The sequence below is a fragment of the Delphinapterus leucas genome, chromosome 20 (genome assembly GCF_059928025.1).
Source record: "Delphinapterus leucas isolate spDelLeu-1000000601 "Yukka" chromosome 20, BTC_Dleu_Yukka2, whole genome shotgun sequence".
Classification (NCBI taxonomy): Eukaryota; Metazoa; Chordata; class Mammalia; order Artiodactyla; family Monodontidae; genus Delphinapterus; species Delphinapterus leucas.
Window position 1 is genome coordinate 31,666,193 of NC_143148.1, and position 17,641 is coordinate 31,683,833.

At 48.5% G+C, this 17,641-nt stretch overlaps 1 protein-coding gene across 1 annotated transcript; it reads left to right on the forward strand.

Annotated features, from left to right (window-relative positions):
- The first annotated feature begins 13,223 nt into the window (after positions 1 to 13,223).
- Positions 13,224 to 17,333, forward strand: IRX6 (iroquois homeobox 6). Its single transcript, XM_089902473.1, has 5 exons — positions 13,224 to 13,268; positions 14,265 to 14,522; positions 15,191 to 15,300; positions 15,495 to 15,802; positions 16,585 to 17,333. Exons 1-5 carry the CDS (start codon positions 13,224 to 13,226, stop codon positions 17,331 to 17,333), a joined length of 1,470 nt encoding a protein of 489 aa, XP_089758599.1.
- Positions 17,334 to 17,641: the final 308 nt, after the last annotated feature.

The window sequence follows — 17,641 nt, forward strand, 5'->3', positions numbered from 1 at the left end:
AACGTTAAGTACATCACCCAAGAGTTCCAGGACTGGGAGAATGACAGGTAGCCACCCCCCAACCTTATCATGGCAGCCCAATCACTGGGGGGAGAGAAGGCAAGAGACATTCCAAACCTTACAGAGTTCATGCTCTTAAACACTTCTAAAAGCTTTAAGATCCAGACAAAATCCAGACCTCAGTGCAAAGGTTACTGGAGTTGGGATTTTATTGCCAGATGTAAATCCGTCTTCTGCTCCAGGTGCCTTGTGCCTCACTTGAAATATTTCACGTGTGCTGAGTGGATCTGTTGGCTCCCTGTTGCCTTCGTAAATTATGAATTCCAAATTTCTTGGGGCCTGGATCCAGCAGAGGTAGTTCCAGCTGCCCCCCTCCAAGCCCTGAACGGAGGACAGCTTTGCTTCACCCCTGAGGATTGCCCTGATTTACTCTTTGATCCACCATTTTGGACTGGGGAGGGTGGTGCTGCTTGGTTCATAACAGGTGACCCCCTCAAGCCTCAACCATCACCCCATCATTCTGTGACCACAGATGATTGGTCCAGCCATAATAATACTAGACCAAAAATGGACCAATCAGATTCTCTCTCTCAGGGATATGACACTTATTAAAAGGGACATAGCTATTGGAGGCCGAGACTGCTTGAAGGCAACCTTCTGGAGAGAAAGTCTTTGAGCCTCTTGCTGAGATCTCTGGATATGTTTCCCTAAAGTGGGATTTCTAACTCATCCTTTCATCCACTGCTCATTTACCTTTTTGTTCTTAACTGAGCCAGGCTCCATCTGTTGCAGCAACCAAAAGAATCTTGACTAATACCTGTGTTAAGCACCCACCCTCGAGACAGAGGCACATCACCTTGAGCCTTCCCACTGCCCATGACCTACTTTTCTGTGTTTCTCTCCCAAACTCAGCAACTTTAGTCACTTTCTTTTGGAGCCCTTACAGAATGGTACCACTTGGAGGGTGGGACAGGAAACAAGCTGACAGTGTGTACTGGGCAAGGATTAGAGCTCTAGAAGATGCTGTATCTCATCAGCTTTGTCATTTATGACACTGCTAGATCCCAGAGCAGCTAATCAGAGACTCAGTGGGACCCAACACCCTTTTCAGTCTGTCCCCATCACCTTCTCTGGCCCCATCCCATCCATGCCTTCCCATATACCCTGTTATGATCCCCAATATCTCACTTCATGGCTCTGCCTATGCTGATTTCCTCTCTTACCTAGAATGACCCCTCCTCCTTCTCTGATCAAAAACCCAGCTTGCCTGTCACAGCCAGCTCATTTCCCGATCTTCTGCACAAGCTATAAGGCACAATTAGTTAAGATTAGTCACTCCCATTGCCCTTTATGCTTATTCTCCCTCATTACACTTAACGTGTTATGGTATTATTATCTGATTTATTTCATGTCTGTGCCCCCATTGGACTAGTTGTTATTTAAATACGTCTTCCTTCATAGGATTAATGCCACCAAATTACCTATTATGTGTCTATGTAGATAGAGGACTTCTAGGTTCCTTCCTTCCTTCCTTTCTTTCTTTCTTTCTTTCTCCATCCATCCTAAAACAAGAGATGCAACCTCATGGAGGAAAAGTCTGCAAAGGTCCAATTCTTAAATGCCTAAGTAGAATGTATCATAAATGCTGCCCTGTAAGTGTGCCTAGCTCTGCACATAACTAAAGGGGAAAGTGTACAGAGTGGGGTGAGAGAGAGTAGAAGATGGGGAGCCATGTAAAGGGAAGGCTAACAAAGAAGAAAGAAGGTCAGTCTCAGTAGATTCTCCTCGTGCTGCTAGCCAGCTTCTGTGTGACATAAGTCCTTTTAGAACATGGTCTTCCATCAGGAGGGCTCATTCAAATGTCCCATGGACATTAAGAGAAAAAAATACTGATCTCTGTACTGAGGAATAATACACACGTGTCCAAAAGAGGGATACCTATGTGCATGTTGGAAAGAGGTACAAGTAGATGGTCAAGTGAATAGAAGGATACTCATTGTGTATAAAGTAGCAAACATTTCTGAGTGGTCACAATGTACCAGGGACAGCTCTTTGTGCTGTACCTAATAATCTATTAAATCGTCAGAAGAAACTGTGGTAAGCTTGTTATTCTCATTTTCTTGATGGGGAAATTGAAAAACAGGAATTAAGAAACTTATTCAAGATAATCATGGCTGGAAAGTGTTGGAGCCACAATATAGGCAGCCTGTATATCATGCAATACATATAGGCTGCCTATATCCAGACCTCCGACCCCCATGCTATACTGTCATTAATTGTGTGTGTGTGTGTGTGTGTGTGTGTGTGTGTGTGTGTGTGAGAGAGAGAGAGAGAGAGAGAGAGAGATGGAGAGAGAGAGAGAGACAGAGAGACAGACAGAGATTGAGAGATTATATATAGTTTATACTTATATGGCTTATATTAACCTAGAAAATATCTGGAAGGCAGCCAAGAAACTGTTAGGAGTCTGTGCCTCTGGAGAGTGGGGATGAAATAATCAGATCACTTACTTGTCTCTTTGCAACCCCACTACACTGTCTCTCAGGAGTTCATTCAGCTGTAAGTAATAGAAAACCCAATTAACAGAGACTTAAACAAAACCAGTTTATTTGTTTTACATAACCAGCAGTCCAGAGGTAGTGTTTTACTGGCTCCCTGATAACAGGGCTACTTCTGTGCAATTAGCTTAACCTTACACTCTTGGTAACTCTCCTTCCTTGCTTTATTTTTTCCTCTACAGCATTTATCTTCGTCTAGCATCTCTATATTTTACCTATGTACCTTGGTTATTGTCTGTCTCCTGCACCAGAATGTCAGCTCTAGGAGGATGGGAACTTTTTTTGTTCACAGCTGTACCCCAGCACCCTAGAATCCTACCTGGTACAGAGTTAGTGCTCAATAAACATTTGTTGAACCAATGAATGAATGGATGTTGCTGCTTCAGTCATCACATCCATGTTCAAGACTGAAAAGAGAGGGCAAGTGCCACCATTGCTTCTGTCCTCTTTTATCATGAAAACAAGTGCTTTCCCAGAATCCTCCACACAGACTTCCTCTACGTCCTATTGGCCAGAATTGGTTCACACGGCACGCTCCTCTTCCCTGTCCGAAGATGCTAGAATCCAGGAGTAGGTGGTTACAACTTCACATAGCCACGCCAGCCAACATCAGGACGTGCTTAGCCAGGAAGGAGCAAGGAGTGGATATCAATTAGACAATCAATCATATCTCCCACAGACAGTCTGGCTTTTTACCACATGAATATTCTACTTTAATTTTATATATTCCTTTTTCAATTTTTTTTCTTTTTTAATTTTTTAACATTTTAATATTTTTATTTTATATTGGAGCATAGTTAACAACGTTGTGTTAGTTCCAGGTGTACAGCAAAGTGATTCAGTTATACATATATACGTATCTATTCTTTTTCAAATTCTTTTCCCATTTAGCTTATTACAGAATATTGAGCAGAGTTCCCTGTGCTATACAGTAGGTCTTTGTTGGTTTATCTATTTTAAATACAGTAATGTATACGTGTCAGCAACATGGATGGACCTGGAGATTATCATATACTAAGTGAAGTAAGTGTGGCAGAGAAAGACAAATATGATATATCGCTTATATGCAGAATCTAAAAAAAAATGATACAAACAAACTTATTTACAAAACAGAAACAGATTCACAGACTTAGAGAACGAATTAGTGGTTACGGCGAGGGGGAGAGTGGGGGAAGGGATAGATTAGGAGTCTGAGATTGACATGTACACACTGCTATATTTTACATTCTTCTTGAATACAGATGTCCAGGCCACACTTGAGGCTTGCTCAGATTCTCAGAGGGCGAGGCTGGGCGTGTGTGCCTTTTAAAGATGCTCAAAAGATTTCAATGCACCATCCATGATAAAAAGAACTTTCCAGAGAGTCTGTGCTTATAGGTAGCAGCAGAGGAGTTTTTAAGTCCTGGAAAAGGAAGTGTGATCTGACTCCCAGAGAGATGTGAGCCCAAGGGACCTTTGTAGATCATGGAACTCAGGCTCTCCATTTTGCAGCTGAGTAAACTGAGGCTTCCAGAGGGACAGAGAATTGTCTAAAGCCTCCCAGGCAATCAGTGGCAGGGCCAGGGCTAGATTCCAGCATTGTCTCTCAAACCAGTGCTTTGCTCCCATAAACTCTCCGCCACCTTTTTCGCCATCATCAAGTGTTTACAGCCAGGGGCAGGACCCTCCCGTTACTCACATTTAACTTTTACAGAGAAACAACCAAGTATCAACTTTCCCTTTCTCCGTTAACTGCATAATCTACAGTAATAAATTAGTCCCCAAGCAAAAAGATGCCCTTAATCCCCACACTGCTTTTTCATATCCCTGTGGTGTTTATAATGTAAAAGGAGTTTTAGTGGTTAATATCCACTCTCAGGCTTCCCCTTTATATATGTATAAATTTATATTTCATAATTATAGTTGCAGGTTTCCCCTCTGCTCTGCCTCTGCCCTTGAGCTAGAGAGTGACACAGGAAATGGTTTATGTTCTCTGGTCTACACTGACAGTCTAATCCCGCTTGTGTATTTCATGCTGTCTCCGTCAAGTCCATTTTCTCTCGGCTACTGTGCCCAATGTCTCCATCTCCACGGACTGAAAGCAGCATGTGCCTGGAGCAGATATAGGCAGCCCCCCTCTGAAGGACTACAGCTTTGGGGCAGCGGGTTTCAGAAATGCAGGTGAGGAGACCCAAGGTCCTGTTGGTGGATTTATTACTGTTGATTAAATGCCTCATACTCGGCGCCGTGCCTGTGTGATTACTATGAACAGTGCAAACTTTCTCTTTTGAGCTCTCTATGAGAATAAACCTGAACAATCAGAAAGCAGAAGCATGTGTGGCTTTAAAACTGCCAGGGGAAATCTGATATAGCAAAACCCAAATGAAAGAGCAAGGTACCGCCTTCGCAGAGATGGGAAGAGCTGCCAGGCTACCTCCCAAAGCCTGTATAGAAATCCAAGGTCAGACTTCATGCTTTCTTGCAAAAGGTGCTAGAACCCCTGAGAGGAACAAGCATCATTTCAGAGACCCATTGGTTCCTGGGTTGTCTCAAATGCTAATCGGTTATGTGACCTGAACCAGAGGCTTAATCCCTCTGAACCCCAGTTGCTCATCTATGAAAAGAGGATAAGAAAACCTCCCCTATTTAACCCCCAGAGTGACTGGGAGAACGGAAGAAAGCAACTTATGAACCTGTAATACAGGTAATATGGGTAATGTAATACCCATGTAATATGGGTAGATTTGAAGCAACTGAGTCATAGGTGCCCTAAAATTCCAGCTCTGTATTGCTCCCTCCCCTATGCCCATCAGCCAATATTTATAAGAGACGTATTTTCCTAGCCATTTAGACATTATATATGGCCCTAGTCTTCAGTCAAAGGCAAACGTAAAAAATATCTGCTGAGAATCCAAGGTGCTGGCGTCAACAGGATCAAAATATCCATTTAGCTGCTCCATTTTTTTTCATTTCTACACAGATATTTGGTATTACATAGACTTAAAAACGTAGGGAAAGCCAACCACCTGCTATAAAAAAAGAACATAGCAGCAGTTCAGATCATTTGTTTATTAGGTGAGGTGGTTATTTCTTGAAACCACATCATCTCAACAATTAAGCATTTAATTGGAAATGTTATTTTCCCCAGACTTTAAGGCCAACAGCTTCAGTTCAAGCCCCAGATTTTCAGAACTAGCTCTATTACACTGGGCAAGTTAAGCTCTCTTAGGCTCAAACTTCTGTAAAACAAAACAAATGATATCTAATTTCAGGTATACATTATAGCTCAACTGTAAACCCCACGGGGACAGAGATTTTCATTGTCTCACTGCACTAAATCCGCAGCCCCTAAGTCCGTGCTCTTAAATAACAAGCGCTCAGTGAATGCTTAGTGAAGGAATGAAGGAAGGGTGACATAAAAAGTGCTTAACCTCACGCCTAGAGTCTTGTGAGCATTCAGTAAACATTAAGCCGCTTTCCCAAATTATTATGGTGCTAGATAAGTGATTTCACGATGATGCTAGAATATTTAACTCATTCAAATGCAGCGTGCATGAGGGCAGGAACCTGTTTCGTTTAGTGTTGAATCCTCACCTCCTTGAACCATGCCCAGCATTCAGTAGACACTCAGTAAATATCCATTGAATGAATGATATGGGCTGTTCTTCCCAGACATGCCAGGTGCTAGTTGAAGAGAAAGACCAGCACCGGGATTTTCTTATATTCTCACCCGGACTGTGTGTGCACAAAACATATTCAAGCATTCATAGCATGGGAGGACTGCAGACTAACAGGGGCTCAAGATTGCTTAGAACCACCACCATCTGTCAATTACACGTAAGTGTCATGGGGGCTGGTTTTGACTCCAAGTAACAGAAACATCTTCTATTACCCCCTGAAACTCTTCCTGCAGACAGAATTTTGAGAGAAAATCGCACGAGAAAATACTCACTGAGAAATCCCACAACCTCTGTCACTATGAAAAATGTCATGGAAAAGGATTTTTCTTATAAAACAGCAACTTATGAAAGCAATCAGTGCTGGAAAGCTCAAAGATAGATGAAGAAAACTAGAGGAACAGATCCAACAGCTCTGGTTTTATGAATAGACGATTCCACCACCCCACTCATTTGTAAGATTCTCATGAGATCTTACAGCAGGTTATGAATCACCTTCATGATATCTTTAAATGGATGATCAATACTATATTTTCCCATAAAATGTTTGGTTTGAAATCCGATTTTAAGTGCATTAGAGTTTTTGTACACCGAATGGGTGAATGCCATAATAAATCGTCATCAAATATGAAAGAAATATAGCAGAGATTAATTGCCGTATTTATTTATGAGTCTATAAAACACCTTGTGACGGTCCTGGCACATTTTTGGGATACCAATTTGAACCTTCAGGAAAGTTAAAAGCATTAAAAGAGACTGCAAGGAGATTTATTATCAGAATGTTTTTAATTGCAGACCCAAGCAGACATGCAGGTATTAGAATGGCTATGCCCTTAAGGGGCATGTCTCATGTGTTTCTCTTCCCCCCCCCTTTAGAAATGATATACTTCCCGTATTTTTATTGATTTCTGAAGATTTGTCATAAGTTACTCTGGCCAGCACGTGACATCACAAATGGTCCCAGCTTCCCTAAAGCAGTGGGCTCCAGGTGGCACAAAAACAGAAGGCTCCTGGCCTGTTCTAACGCTCAGCTTTAAAAGTAGGAGATGCCGCAGTGAAAGAGAATACCAGCAGGATGCAGCTCGTCAGACAAAATGCATACGGCTTGAAGCTGCTCATATATATATATATATATATATATATATATATATATATATATATATTTTTTTTTTTTTTTTTTTTTTTTTTTTTTTTGCGGTACGCGGGCCTCTCACTGTTGTGGCCTCTCCCGTTGCGGAGCACAGGCTCCGGACGCGCAGGCTCAGCGGCCATGGCTCACGGGCCCAGCCGCTCCGCGGCATGTGGGATCTTCCCGGACCGGGGCACGAACCCGTGTCCCCTGCATCGGCAGGCGGACTCTCAACCACTGCGCCACCAGGGAAGCCCCGAAGCTGCTCATATTTTAACTGAAGCCTTAAAGTCTATGACAGTGAACTCGTTTGGGAAGAACAATGACAAAATAGCATATTTAAAAATTGCCAGTTAGCAACGGTCCAGTTAGATTGCTGTATGCAAAAACGCACAGTCCCTGGCTAGAGTCAGAGCCGGCACCAAATCAGCTCGCTTTCCCACTTGTCTAAGCCATGACTCTGTCCTCTAAGTGTACACTCAAGACCGCTCCTAGGCCCTGTCGCACAGGGGAAAAAAGACGTGGCATCTTATCCTAGCAAGTCCTTTTTTGTGGCTTCTTTCAGGTCTTTATTTTTTACATGCATTTTTGTTTCCCAAAGACTTTGGCTTCAAAAGCTGTTCCCTGGCCTTCAAATCCATACATCTGTCATTAACTTTCAATTTTAATTCCTTGAGATGCCTTGAGCTTATCATTAGAAAGATATCACCATCCAGAAGATAAAAATAATCAAGAATTTCTATACATAAAACCTGCTTTGTAAGTGAGAAGTTAATGCACCAACCCCCTCCCCCGGTCTACTGATGCAAAAACAAAGATTAAAAATATGTACATAAATATATATATAAATATATATAATTTGGTTAGTGACTATATATATACAGTCATATATATGTATAGCTTTCTGAAAATAGTCACTAACCAAATTCCATTCATTGTTTTATAAACTGTCATAGATATATAGACATAATCTTGGCTGAATTTTTCAGAGGTTTTTTGTTGTGGCTGGTTTTGTGTTTTTTTAGCTTTTTAAAAATATTCTTATACATCACATCACATGTATCCAAACACATGCTGTTTTCTACTTTAATTAATGACCATCATCAAATTTCTAAAACTCCCAAAGTATTACAGAAGCTCTTTCATAATACAAGTTGATATAAAAGCATACAGTAGAGACCCTGAACTCGTGTGCTTACTGCAGCATCTCTTTAGATATTTTCTCTGCTAAATTACACGGTGATATCCCAGGGCACAACATCTCCAGCTGTATCTGGCTTTATGTATGTTTGAAATAAGGTCTTGTGGAAAGACCCAAAGTGGGGAGGTCTGAATTCTGGTTCCTCCTCTCTCATCTATTGGGTTATGTAATCTTAGATTTGCTTCCCACCTCTCCAGTTTCCTTATCATGAACCTTAAGTAAGGTAAAGCAGGGGTGTTTAGGATGGCCCCCAAGCATGCTACAAATGCAAAAGAATACCACATAGCAAAAGCTATGATTTTTAACTCTAAGCTCAGGTTTGTACCTGGCTCACTGACGCACCAGGATCGCTGCATTGTCTCGTTTTTTACTTTAACCGGAAGTTCATTCTTTCTTTCTCTTTGCCACCTTCCTGACAAGCAACATCAACACCCTCATCTGGGAATTATTGCCTTTTTATTTTCCCCTCCTGATGCCAGAGTCGCTGCTGACAATATGTATTCAGGCAAGGGGCTCGCTGTGTTTCACAATCAGATGCCACGCACACTACTTCCGTCAAAACAATTAGTGTTCATTTCGGTTTTACTCGGGGAGACCTGCGGTGACTGATCAGTATAAATTATAGATGCTTCTGTCCAGATGCACTTGTTCATTCATGCATAGATTTGAGGAAATTTCATTCTTCCCAGTTCAAAAACAGTCACTAAAAATCTCATACTTAAAAAATATAATTTAGCACATTTTCATCGGTGTTATTTTATCCATATACTTACGCATTCCATCTATGACTTGAAGCATTTGAAGTTGATTTGGGGCATTTTGGAGTGATCATCCCCTCCCTGTAAAATGTGCTGTCTTTCTAAATCATTAGGAAATCATGGCTGTTTAACTCAAAATAGTGCAATGTGATTTTTTGCGTGTATGGTACCTGCACTCAGGTTTACTGTCAAGACACATCCTTTACTCTGCCTGCTCAGGACCTTCAGTGCATTTCAAGCAAAGCAACGTGAACTTCAAATAAACGATGTGGATTAGCGCTCTCCCTCCTCCAAATAGGCCTTTGACTGTTGACTTTGTTTTAATGAGCAGCTAGAGGAACTATCAGGGCATGTGGCATAATACAACAAAAGAATCTGTATCATCTGTGTAAAACATTTTAGGTGGAATGACTCCCTTAAATGTAACTGGGAGGGTCTGTATTTCAGAGGCTTATTTACTTGCTTCAGTAAAATTCAATGCGTACACATAGACAATTGGGCATTTTTCCCCAAACTAAATTAGACGGCGCTGAATAAGCAATGAAAAGCCAGCACGGTGGAGAAGCTCAGAGCACTTTGGCTGCAGAGGTGAATGTCTGTCGACAGTCAGGAGGACAAGAGCAAATTCCACGGCAGCTTCCCTGAAGCACTTTCCAGGAAAGACTTCTTTTCACCTGAGGTTTCTGCCAGTCAGAGGTTGATACTGGTTGAACCTGATGGTTTGGTTTTGTAATGAGGGCCCCAAAATAATGGGAAAAGGCACACTTCATAGGACCCCTTTTTAGGGAACATAGACCCCTTTTTAAGGTGGTGACAATCAAACGTCAGCGGCACCAGGTAGGTTTGCTTTGGGTGCAGCCTCTCCCCAGGAAAGAAATGTTAAATCAAGGTCTCCCATGCCTGGAAATTGCAGCCTTCCTCCCCAAGACATCCTGATACCTTAAAGCAACTTTGGACACAATAGAAAGATGCCTTAACAGAAAACCTGCTCTTTTGTTTGTTTTCTTTTCTGCAGATGAAGAAAAAATGCTGAAGCATCTTCAGAGTCTCACCTCCCAATTCACTTCACCACTGTTCTTCCTCCTCTTTTCTTTCTCTTTTGAAAAATCGTGTTGCTTTTCTCGAATCCTGGAGAGCAAAGACAAGAGGTAGGCCTGGAGGCCCTGCACACAGCATTGATACCGCAGAGGTCTTATAAATCAGATGAAAATCAATAAATTCTATATGGTAGTTTCTCCTTTGCAATCAGGTTGCCAGGGGACAGAACTAATGCTTTTTCTTCACCACCCTCCCCATTTTTCTGTCATAAAAAAAAAAATCTGCTTAGGAACGAATGGGCAATCAAAGCTGCTGAGTAAGTATTTCAACTACCTAATTTTATTACTTTACAATTGACATACCTTCCCTCTGGAAATGTTTGCAATTAATTAATTAGCAGTAACCTTCCCCAAGGGACTAATTTAATGAATTCTCTCCAATTCTTACGTTTAAAAAATAGCTTAGATGTATCCAAGCTGCAAACGTGTAGATGGCTCCAAAGTGCATTTTGAAAAATCGAGGGATCTTATCTATTACGGTGAATTTTTATCACTAAATCAATCCGGCGATAACTATAATTCTTTTTCTAACTAGGAGTTTCCCGGGTTGAACGCAAGGTTTCTCCAAGGTAACGACACTGTAGCAGCAGCCAGGAAACCTCGCTGGGTTTGTTCGTATTTAGAATGGAGCTTGTCCTCATGTTAATAATCTCTTAGGCGGAGGAGTCTTCGGTTTGCACTTATCCAAGCTCGGTGCGCGTTCTGCAGAATATGTAAAGAAAAAAGAAGCCGATGTCCTTCTAAAGACGTCGCTGGCTTCCGGGCCTACCCGTCTTCTCTGAAAGGTGCCGAAGGAAAGCTCGCGGCCAGGGATTCCGGACCAGGGCCCCAAACCTTGTCCGTCCCCTGGGCTTCCTCCTTGCCTCGCCAGAACCCAGGGCAGAGATACGGGTTGTTCCTAACCTCTGCGCCACACGTTCTTGCGTTTCAACTAGAAAATAAAGCCGGGCCCTTGAACCAACCCCGCCGCCCCGATTCCTCCGGAGAGGGCCTGGGGGGAACGTTTTTGTAAACTGTAAAGCGCGGTGACCCCGTGAACGAAAGGCGAGGCATTCGATCCCGGTAGCATCCCCCGAAACGCCACCCACCACCACCACCAGGCCGGCAGCCCCTTTACGCCCCCAGACGTCGCAGGTTAGAGGCCCTCAGCGGGGAGGCTCCAGGCCTGGGGATTGAGCCTTTGGGAGTGCAGGATCTACGGTGCTTGCAAACTGGCGGCCGCTTGCCCGGGAGCCAGGCCTGGAGGACACGGCCCCCTCCCAGGCACCAACGAGCTCGTCCGCCCATCGGTGCCCTTTTGAGAGCCCCTGGGATGGAGGGGGTGGTCAGACCGCTAGGCCCAGCCAGGCGTCCCAGCGGAGCGCAGGGAATGGGCCGCCCTCCCCGCGGGCTGAACCGCGGCTCGCCAGCGCCACCCCCAGCGGAGCGCGGCGGCTGCAGCTCGGCCCCAGCGCCTTCCTGCGGCTCCCCGCTCCCCCGTGGACACAGTTCGCCGTGCGCACGAGGCAGCCAAGTCTCGGCTTCGGAGGAGACGCCCAGGAGTCTCAGCCCGTGGCCTGCAGATGCCAGGGGTCAGACTTGGCGCCTTTCCTGGCGGAGTCCGAAGGGGGGATCTGAACCTTGACCTCGAGGGGGCGCTATTCGGCCTATTGGAGGGCCTGAAAGCCGCAGAGAAGCCCCGGGGTCAAGGCCCTGGCAAAGCCCCGGGCATGGAGAGCCTGCATCGAGCTAGAGTCCTAGGGAGACTGGGGCGGGGAGCCAGGTCCCCGAGGACAAAGACGGCCGGAACAGTGGGATCCACTGACGCTGCCCAGCGCTGCCCCAACGAGCTCGGGGCCTGTGGCGCGAACAAACTTTCCTGCAGCGGAGGGGCGGGGTGGGGGGGCCGGGCTGGAGGCTTCTCCCCCGAGCTTCTGCTCTCCTCCACCTGCCAGCTTTCAACCTCCGCCCAGCCTTCGCCCACCCCTGTTTCCTCCCCTCCCCCGCGCGCCTCTATTCAGTTAGACTCCTCATCTCTCTCCTCTCCCCTCCTCCTTCTCCCTCTAGCCTTTCTCCCCCACTTTCCTCCTGTAGTTTCTCCTGTCTCTTCTTTTGTATTCTCTCCTCCCTCGCTGCCCGGTGCTTCTCTCCTCCTCCGGGCCGCAGGGGAGGAGGTAAACGCGCTGCGCCCGGGGCCTGCGCGGCACAGTGGGAGGCGTTTCTGCTACTTCTCCCGGGTAATTTGGTGAGATTGTACGTGCGCGCGCGCGCGTGAGTTTAAGGCGAAAACGGTAGGATCCTGCGCCAGGCAGAGAGGGTCAGGGTCTTTGACTTTCCTCACCAGCTGCACAAACCTCCCGGAACAAGTGTGAGTGTGGTGGGTGCGCGCGCGCGCACGGGCTGGCTGCGCTTGGCAGGCTTGGTGGCCCGGGGCCCCAGGGCTCGGGGGCCCGCCTGGCAGCCCGGGATTACCGTGACGTCACATTGAGCCTCTGGCCACCTTGGACTGGGGCACCTCGGGAGCTGCACGGCCCCGCGCCGCGCCTCACCTTGCCTCGCCACCGCGCGCTTTTGGGAACCCGCATCCTCTCCTTTCCCCTGCCCATCCATGGGCCCTTCTGTCTTCCGGACCACGCGGGCCGGAGGGGAGCCTTCTGGAGCGCAGGGCTCGGCAGCCGGGCTGCCTTCGGCTCTGCCTCCAGTCGCGCCAAGCGGGCGGAGGACCCGGCGCTGGGCACCGGCAACCGTGTAAGGAACCGAGGCCGCGGACGGCTGGAGGCTCAGAACCGCGAGGCAGAGGCGGGAACTCGCAAGAGAAGAGGGAGGTGGGTCACGGACAGCCACCATGTCCTTCCCGCACTTTGGACACCCTTATGGCAGCGCTTCCCAGGTAAGAGCCGCCCCCTTGGGGGATGGGGGCGGGCTGGAAGGAGGGAGCGCCTAGCGCAGGAGCCCGCTCGTAAACGCCCCCCTCTCACACGAGTCCCCGGGGAAGTCAGAGAGCGGGCACCTGGGTAATGCACCTCTGGCAGCCCCAATCCCTGGCTGAGAACGTTCAACTCCCCCAGCGTAAGCTGGAAAATCGTGGGACCCGAAACTTGGGCACTCTGGCCACGAGCTCCGTGAGGTGGGTGGGATCTCGGGAATCTTACAGAGAGGCCTCCTTATTGTACAGATATCCGAGGTGGCCAGGAGAGTCTCAGACTTCCAGTCCAGAGCCCTGTCCATCTCACTGTTTTTCTGGGCTTGTTCGTTTGTTGTCCTCTGTTCTTTTTCTTCCCTTTCCATGGGCAGGTCCAAGCGCTCTGCTTCTGGTTCCTTCGATTTTTCCAGACCTGGGTGGGTACTGTACAGTGACAGGGTTTCCTGGGGAAATTCTGGAGAGCCCAGCCCTGTTCAGTTCTCCGCAGAGTGCCAGAGGACTAGTCCCACTTGACCTCTGCCCCGCTTTGTGATCTAGGATAAGCCTCCGACTCTCTCTAGCCCTCACTCCCTATCTATAAAATGGGAGCAGGAGTGAGACGTGGTCTCTAAGCCTACCTTCAAGTTCGGCCTTTGCAGGATCCTGTGACTCCGGGGAGGGAGGGCTCGCGAGGGAACTGGCCGAGGTTGGCTTCTGTGATTTGGGTTTTAGAACCTTCTCATGACCCGGAGCCCCTGGAACTCTGGAGTTTAGCAAAGGTTTAGGGGTATTTATAAAGGCAGTTTGGGTAAATTGCGTCTACGGACAATTCCTGTCCCAGTCCTCAGCAGAACGCTCAGCACAGCACAAGGTGGCATTTAGTTTATATTGAATGAAGGAACGATCTGGCAGTTCCGCCGCTGGCTCCCGCCAGCCCGAGGCGCCGGTCTCTGACCTCCGGTGCCCCCTCTCTCGCCCCCGTAGTTTCTGGTGTCTGCAAGTTCCAACGCCACTTGCTGCGAATCCGCCCCGCGCTCGGTCCCAGATGTGGCCTCAGGCTCCACCCCGGCGGCCGCGCTCTGCTTCGCACCCTACGACAGTCGGCTGCTGGGCAGCGCGAGGCCCGAGCTGGGAGCGGCCTTGGGCATCTATGGAGCTCCCTACTCGGCCGCTGCAGCTGCCCAGAGCTACGCAGGCTACCTGCCCTACAGCCCGGAGCCGCCCACGCTGTACGGGGCGCTGGTGAGTAGCTGGGGTGGAGCCTGGGTCTGTGCGTCAAAACCTACCCTCCTGGGGGCAGGAGCGGCAGGGGCGAAATCCAGTGTGATGTCTCCATCTAGGAAGGACTCACAACTCCGAGGAAAGGAAAAGGTTAGGACTGTATATAAAGAAAAAAAACATCTTTACAGTTTACAGGAGTCCGTCCTGTACCTCTATTAATTGCGTGAGGTAAATAAGTCATCACTAGGCTCAGGGTACACATGAGGAAACTGAGGTGCAGAAGGGCCCGAATAACCTTACCCAAAGTCACAGAGATAGAAAGGGTCAGGGAATAGCTCTGGAAGGGGAGTAAAGAAAGTTCCCCAGCTGGTGGGAGGGGGGAGGGGCTGGGGGGGACAAGTAGTAACAGCAATCTTAACAGCTAATATTTAACTATCGCTTATTCTGCACCAGGAACTCTGTCAAGCGTTCTTCTTCAATAACCTCTAGGCATTATTGTTATCCCATTTTACCAAGGGGAAACTGAGGCATAGAGGGGTTAAACAACTGTGCCCAAGATCACACAGCCAATGCGAGTGGTGGTGCTGCAATTGGAACCAGACTTGACTCCAGAGTTCACACCCTCAGCAACTCCCCACCCCTCTTCCTCCCCAGATGTAGTTCTGAATTCTTCCTTCCTCCCCCACCAGAATCCACAGTATGAATTTAAGGAGGCTGCAGGGAACTTTACACCCGGCCTGGCGCAACCAGCAGCCTATTATCCCTATGAGCAGAGCCTGGGGCAGTACCAGTATGACCGGTAAGGCATGGGGCATTGGCGGCTGGCATCTCAAGTCCTTTCCCCCCTTCCTGGCCAAGGTAGGACCAATCCACAGAGCATGGGGGGATGTGTGCTAGGATGGGGAGCAGAACCTCACTTCCAGGACGTAAACAGTCTCCTGACTGCAGCCCCAGGTTCCTCACCCCAGAACTGTGAGTCAAGTTCTCCCCCAGGTACGGATCGGTGGAGTTGGGTGGCGCTGGGCGCAGAAAGAACGCCACCCGGGAGACCACTAGCACACTCAAGGCCTGGCTCAACGAGCACCGCAAGAACCCCTACCCCACCAAGGGCGAGAAGATCATGCTGGCCATCATCACCAAGATGACCCTCACCCAGGTGTCCACCTGGTTCGCCAACGCGCGCCGGCGCCTCAAGAAGGAGAACAAGATGACTTGGGCGCCCAAGAACAAAGGCGGGGAGGAGAGGAAGGAGGAGGGTGGAGCAGAGGAATTGCTGGGCTGCCTAAATGGTGACACCAAAGGTACCGAATGTTCACTGCCCCAACCTGCGTGGGTTTCCAGCCATCAAGCAGTTTAATTGGCTTTTCACAACCACCCCGTGGGGTAGCTTTTAGGAAGGCACCCCCTTGCTTACCCTTGCATGTGCAGCCCCTGCATGCCTCAGGGCCTTTGCCTGTGTGGTTCCCTCTGCCTGGAATTCCCTACAGAGCCGGCTTCTTCTCTACTTGAAAGTGCCACCTCCGAAAAGGCTTCCCTGGCCACCCACGCCAACTAGCTTCCCAAGTTATTCTCTATCACGTCAGCCTACTTTATGTGCCATACTTAGCCCCTCAGGGATGTCAACTCCCCTAGAAAGTGTCTTATCCACTGCTGTATTCTCTAAGTTCCTAATACCTAAATGCCTAAATGATGTCTGGAGCATAGTTGGTACTCAGTAAATATTTTCTCAATTAAGTAATACACACCAGCCACCTGTGGGTGTTGGAATTGGGTAAAAACTTTCCCTTGCTTTTTTAAGGCTGAGGAGCTGAGATCCAGGTCTTAGGCAGCGAAAAGTGGACATTCCCTTGGGGTATCGGAGGGGAGGAGTCTTCCAAAGGGTGGGGGCAGGTCTAGGGGCGGGAATTCTTTTCCTGCTGCGCAGCCGGCAGCCCAGGGGCAAATGTAGGAGGCGGTGTGGCCATCCTGGTGAATTACGCTGAGAATGCGCTGAGCGGAGAGCGCGTTTGCTAAAAGCTTCTCAGGGATGGGCACTCCCGAGGATTTCCCTTGGGGCCTGGGGCTTTTCTCACTCGCTCCTGATTTCCCGCAGACGTTTCAGCTAGCCAGGAGGCTCGGGGGCTGAGTGACCTGGAAGATCTGGAGGAAGAAGAGGAAGAGGAGGCGGATGAAGAGGAGGCAGTGGCCACAGCTACGGACAGGCTGGCTGAGCTCCATCGAGACACTCAGTCGCTGCCGGCGGTACAGTGTGCCGCAACTCGAGAGGCCCGGCCGGAGCGCAAGGAGTGCAGTCTGGCGGCACCCCGCTTCTCGTTCACTGAGCCCCCCAGGTCGGGAGAAACCGACTTCCTGCGGGCCGAGCCAGGAGGCCCCACTTTGACCATGCACTACCCGCGCAGCGAGAAACCGCGCATCTGGTCTCTGGCGCACACTGCGGCAGCCAGCGGCGTCGAAGGTGCACCCCCAAACCTGTCCAGGCCACGAAGTCCTGAGTGCCATCTGATTCCTGGACAGCCTCCAGGCCCCGGCGCGCGACCCGCCGTCCCCAGAGACTCCGCGTGCGAAGAGTCTTCCCGAGTAGCCAAAGCCTTTGGAAACCCCTCGTTTGCCCAACAGGGCCTGCCTCTGGACTGTGCGCCATGCCCGCGGCGGAGGGCGCCGGCAGTGCAGTGCCAGTACCAGTCGGGAGCAGAAGGTAGTGGGCCCCCAACGGCGCTGGGAGTGTCTGTCCAAAAGACACCTTCCCCCGACACATACATCCATCCCCCGCCCCGGGTGCCCAGCCGCTGCACACTCTCTCTGCCTCTCCAGCATGCCCAGGTTCAGACCTAGCGCAAGATTGTCTCACAGCACTCCTTGAAACAGAAGCTTAGAGATAAAAGTTCTAGTTACCAAATCTTAAAACCAAATAATAGTGCTCAGCTCAGAATGAGACAGTAACTTGCCTAGAAAACCCTTAGAAAGTCATTGAAGAGATGGACAGCTAATATCTCTCCAACGTTCAGCCAATGTGCCAGGTGGGCACCACCATGACCCTCTCCAGCACAGCCACCCTTGTCCCCTGCCTGCCCTTCAGAGGAAGCCAGCTGGCTCCTGCTGTTCCGGTGCCAAGACTTTGCCAGGGCTAGGCACGTACCAGG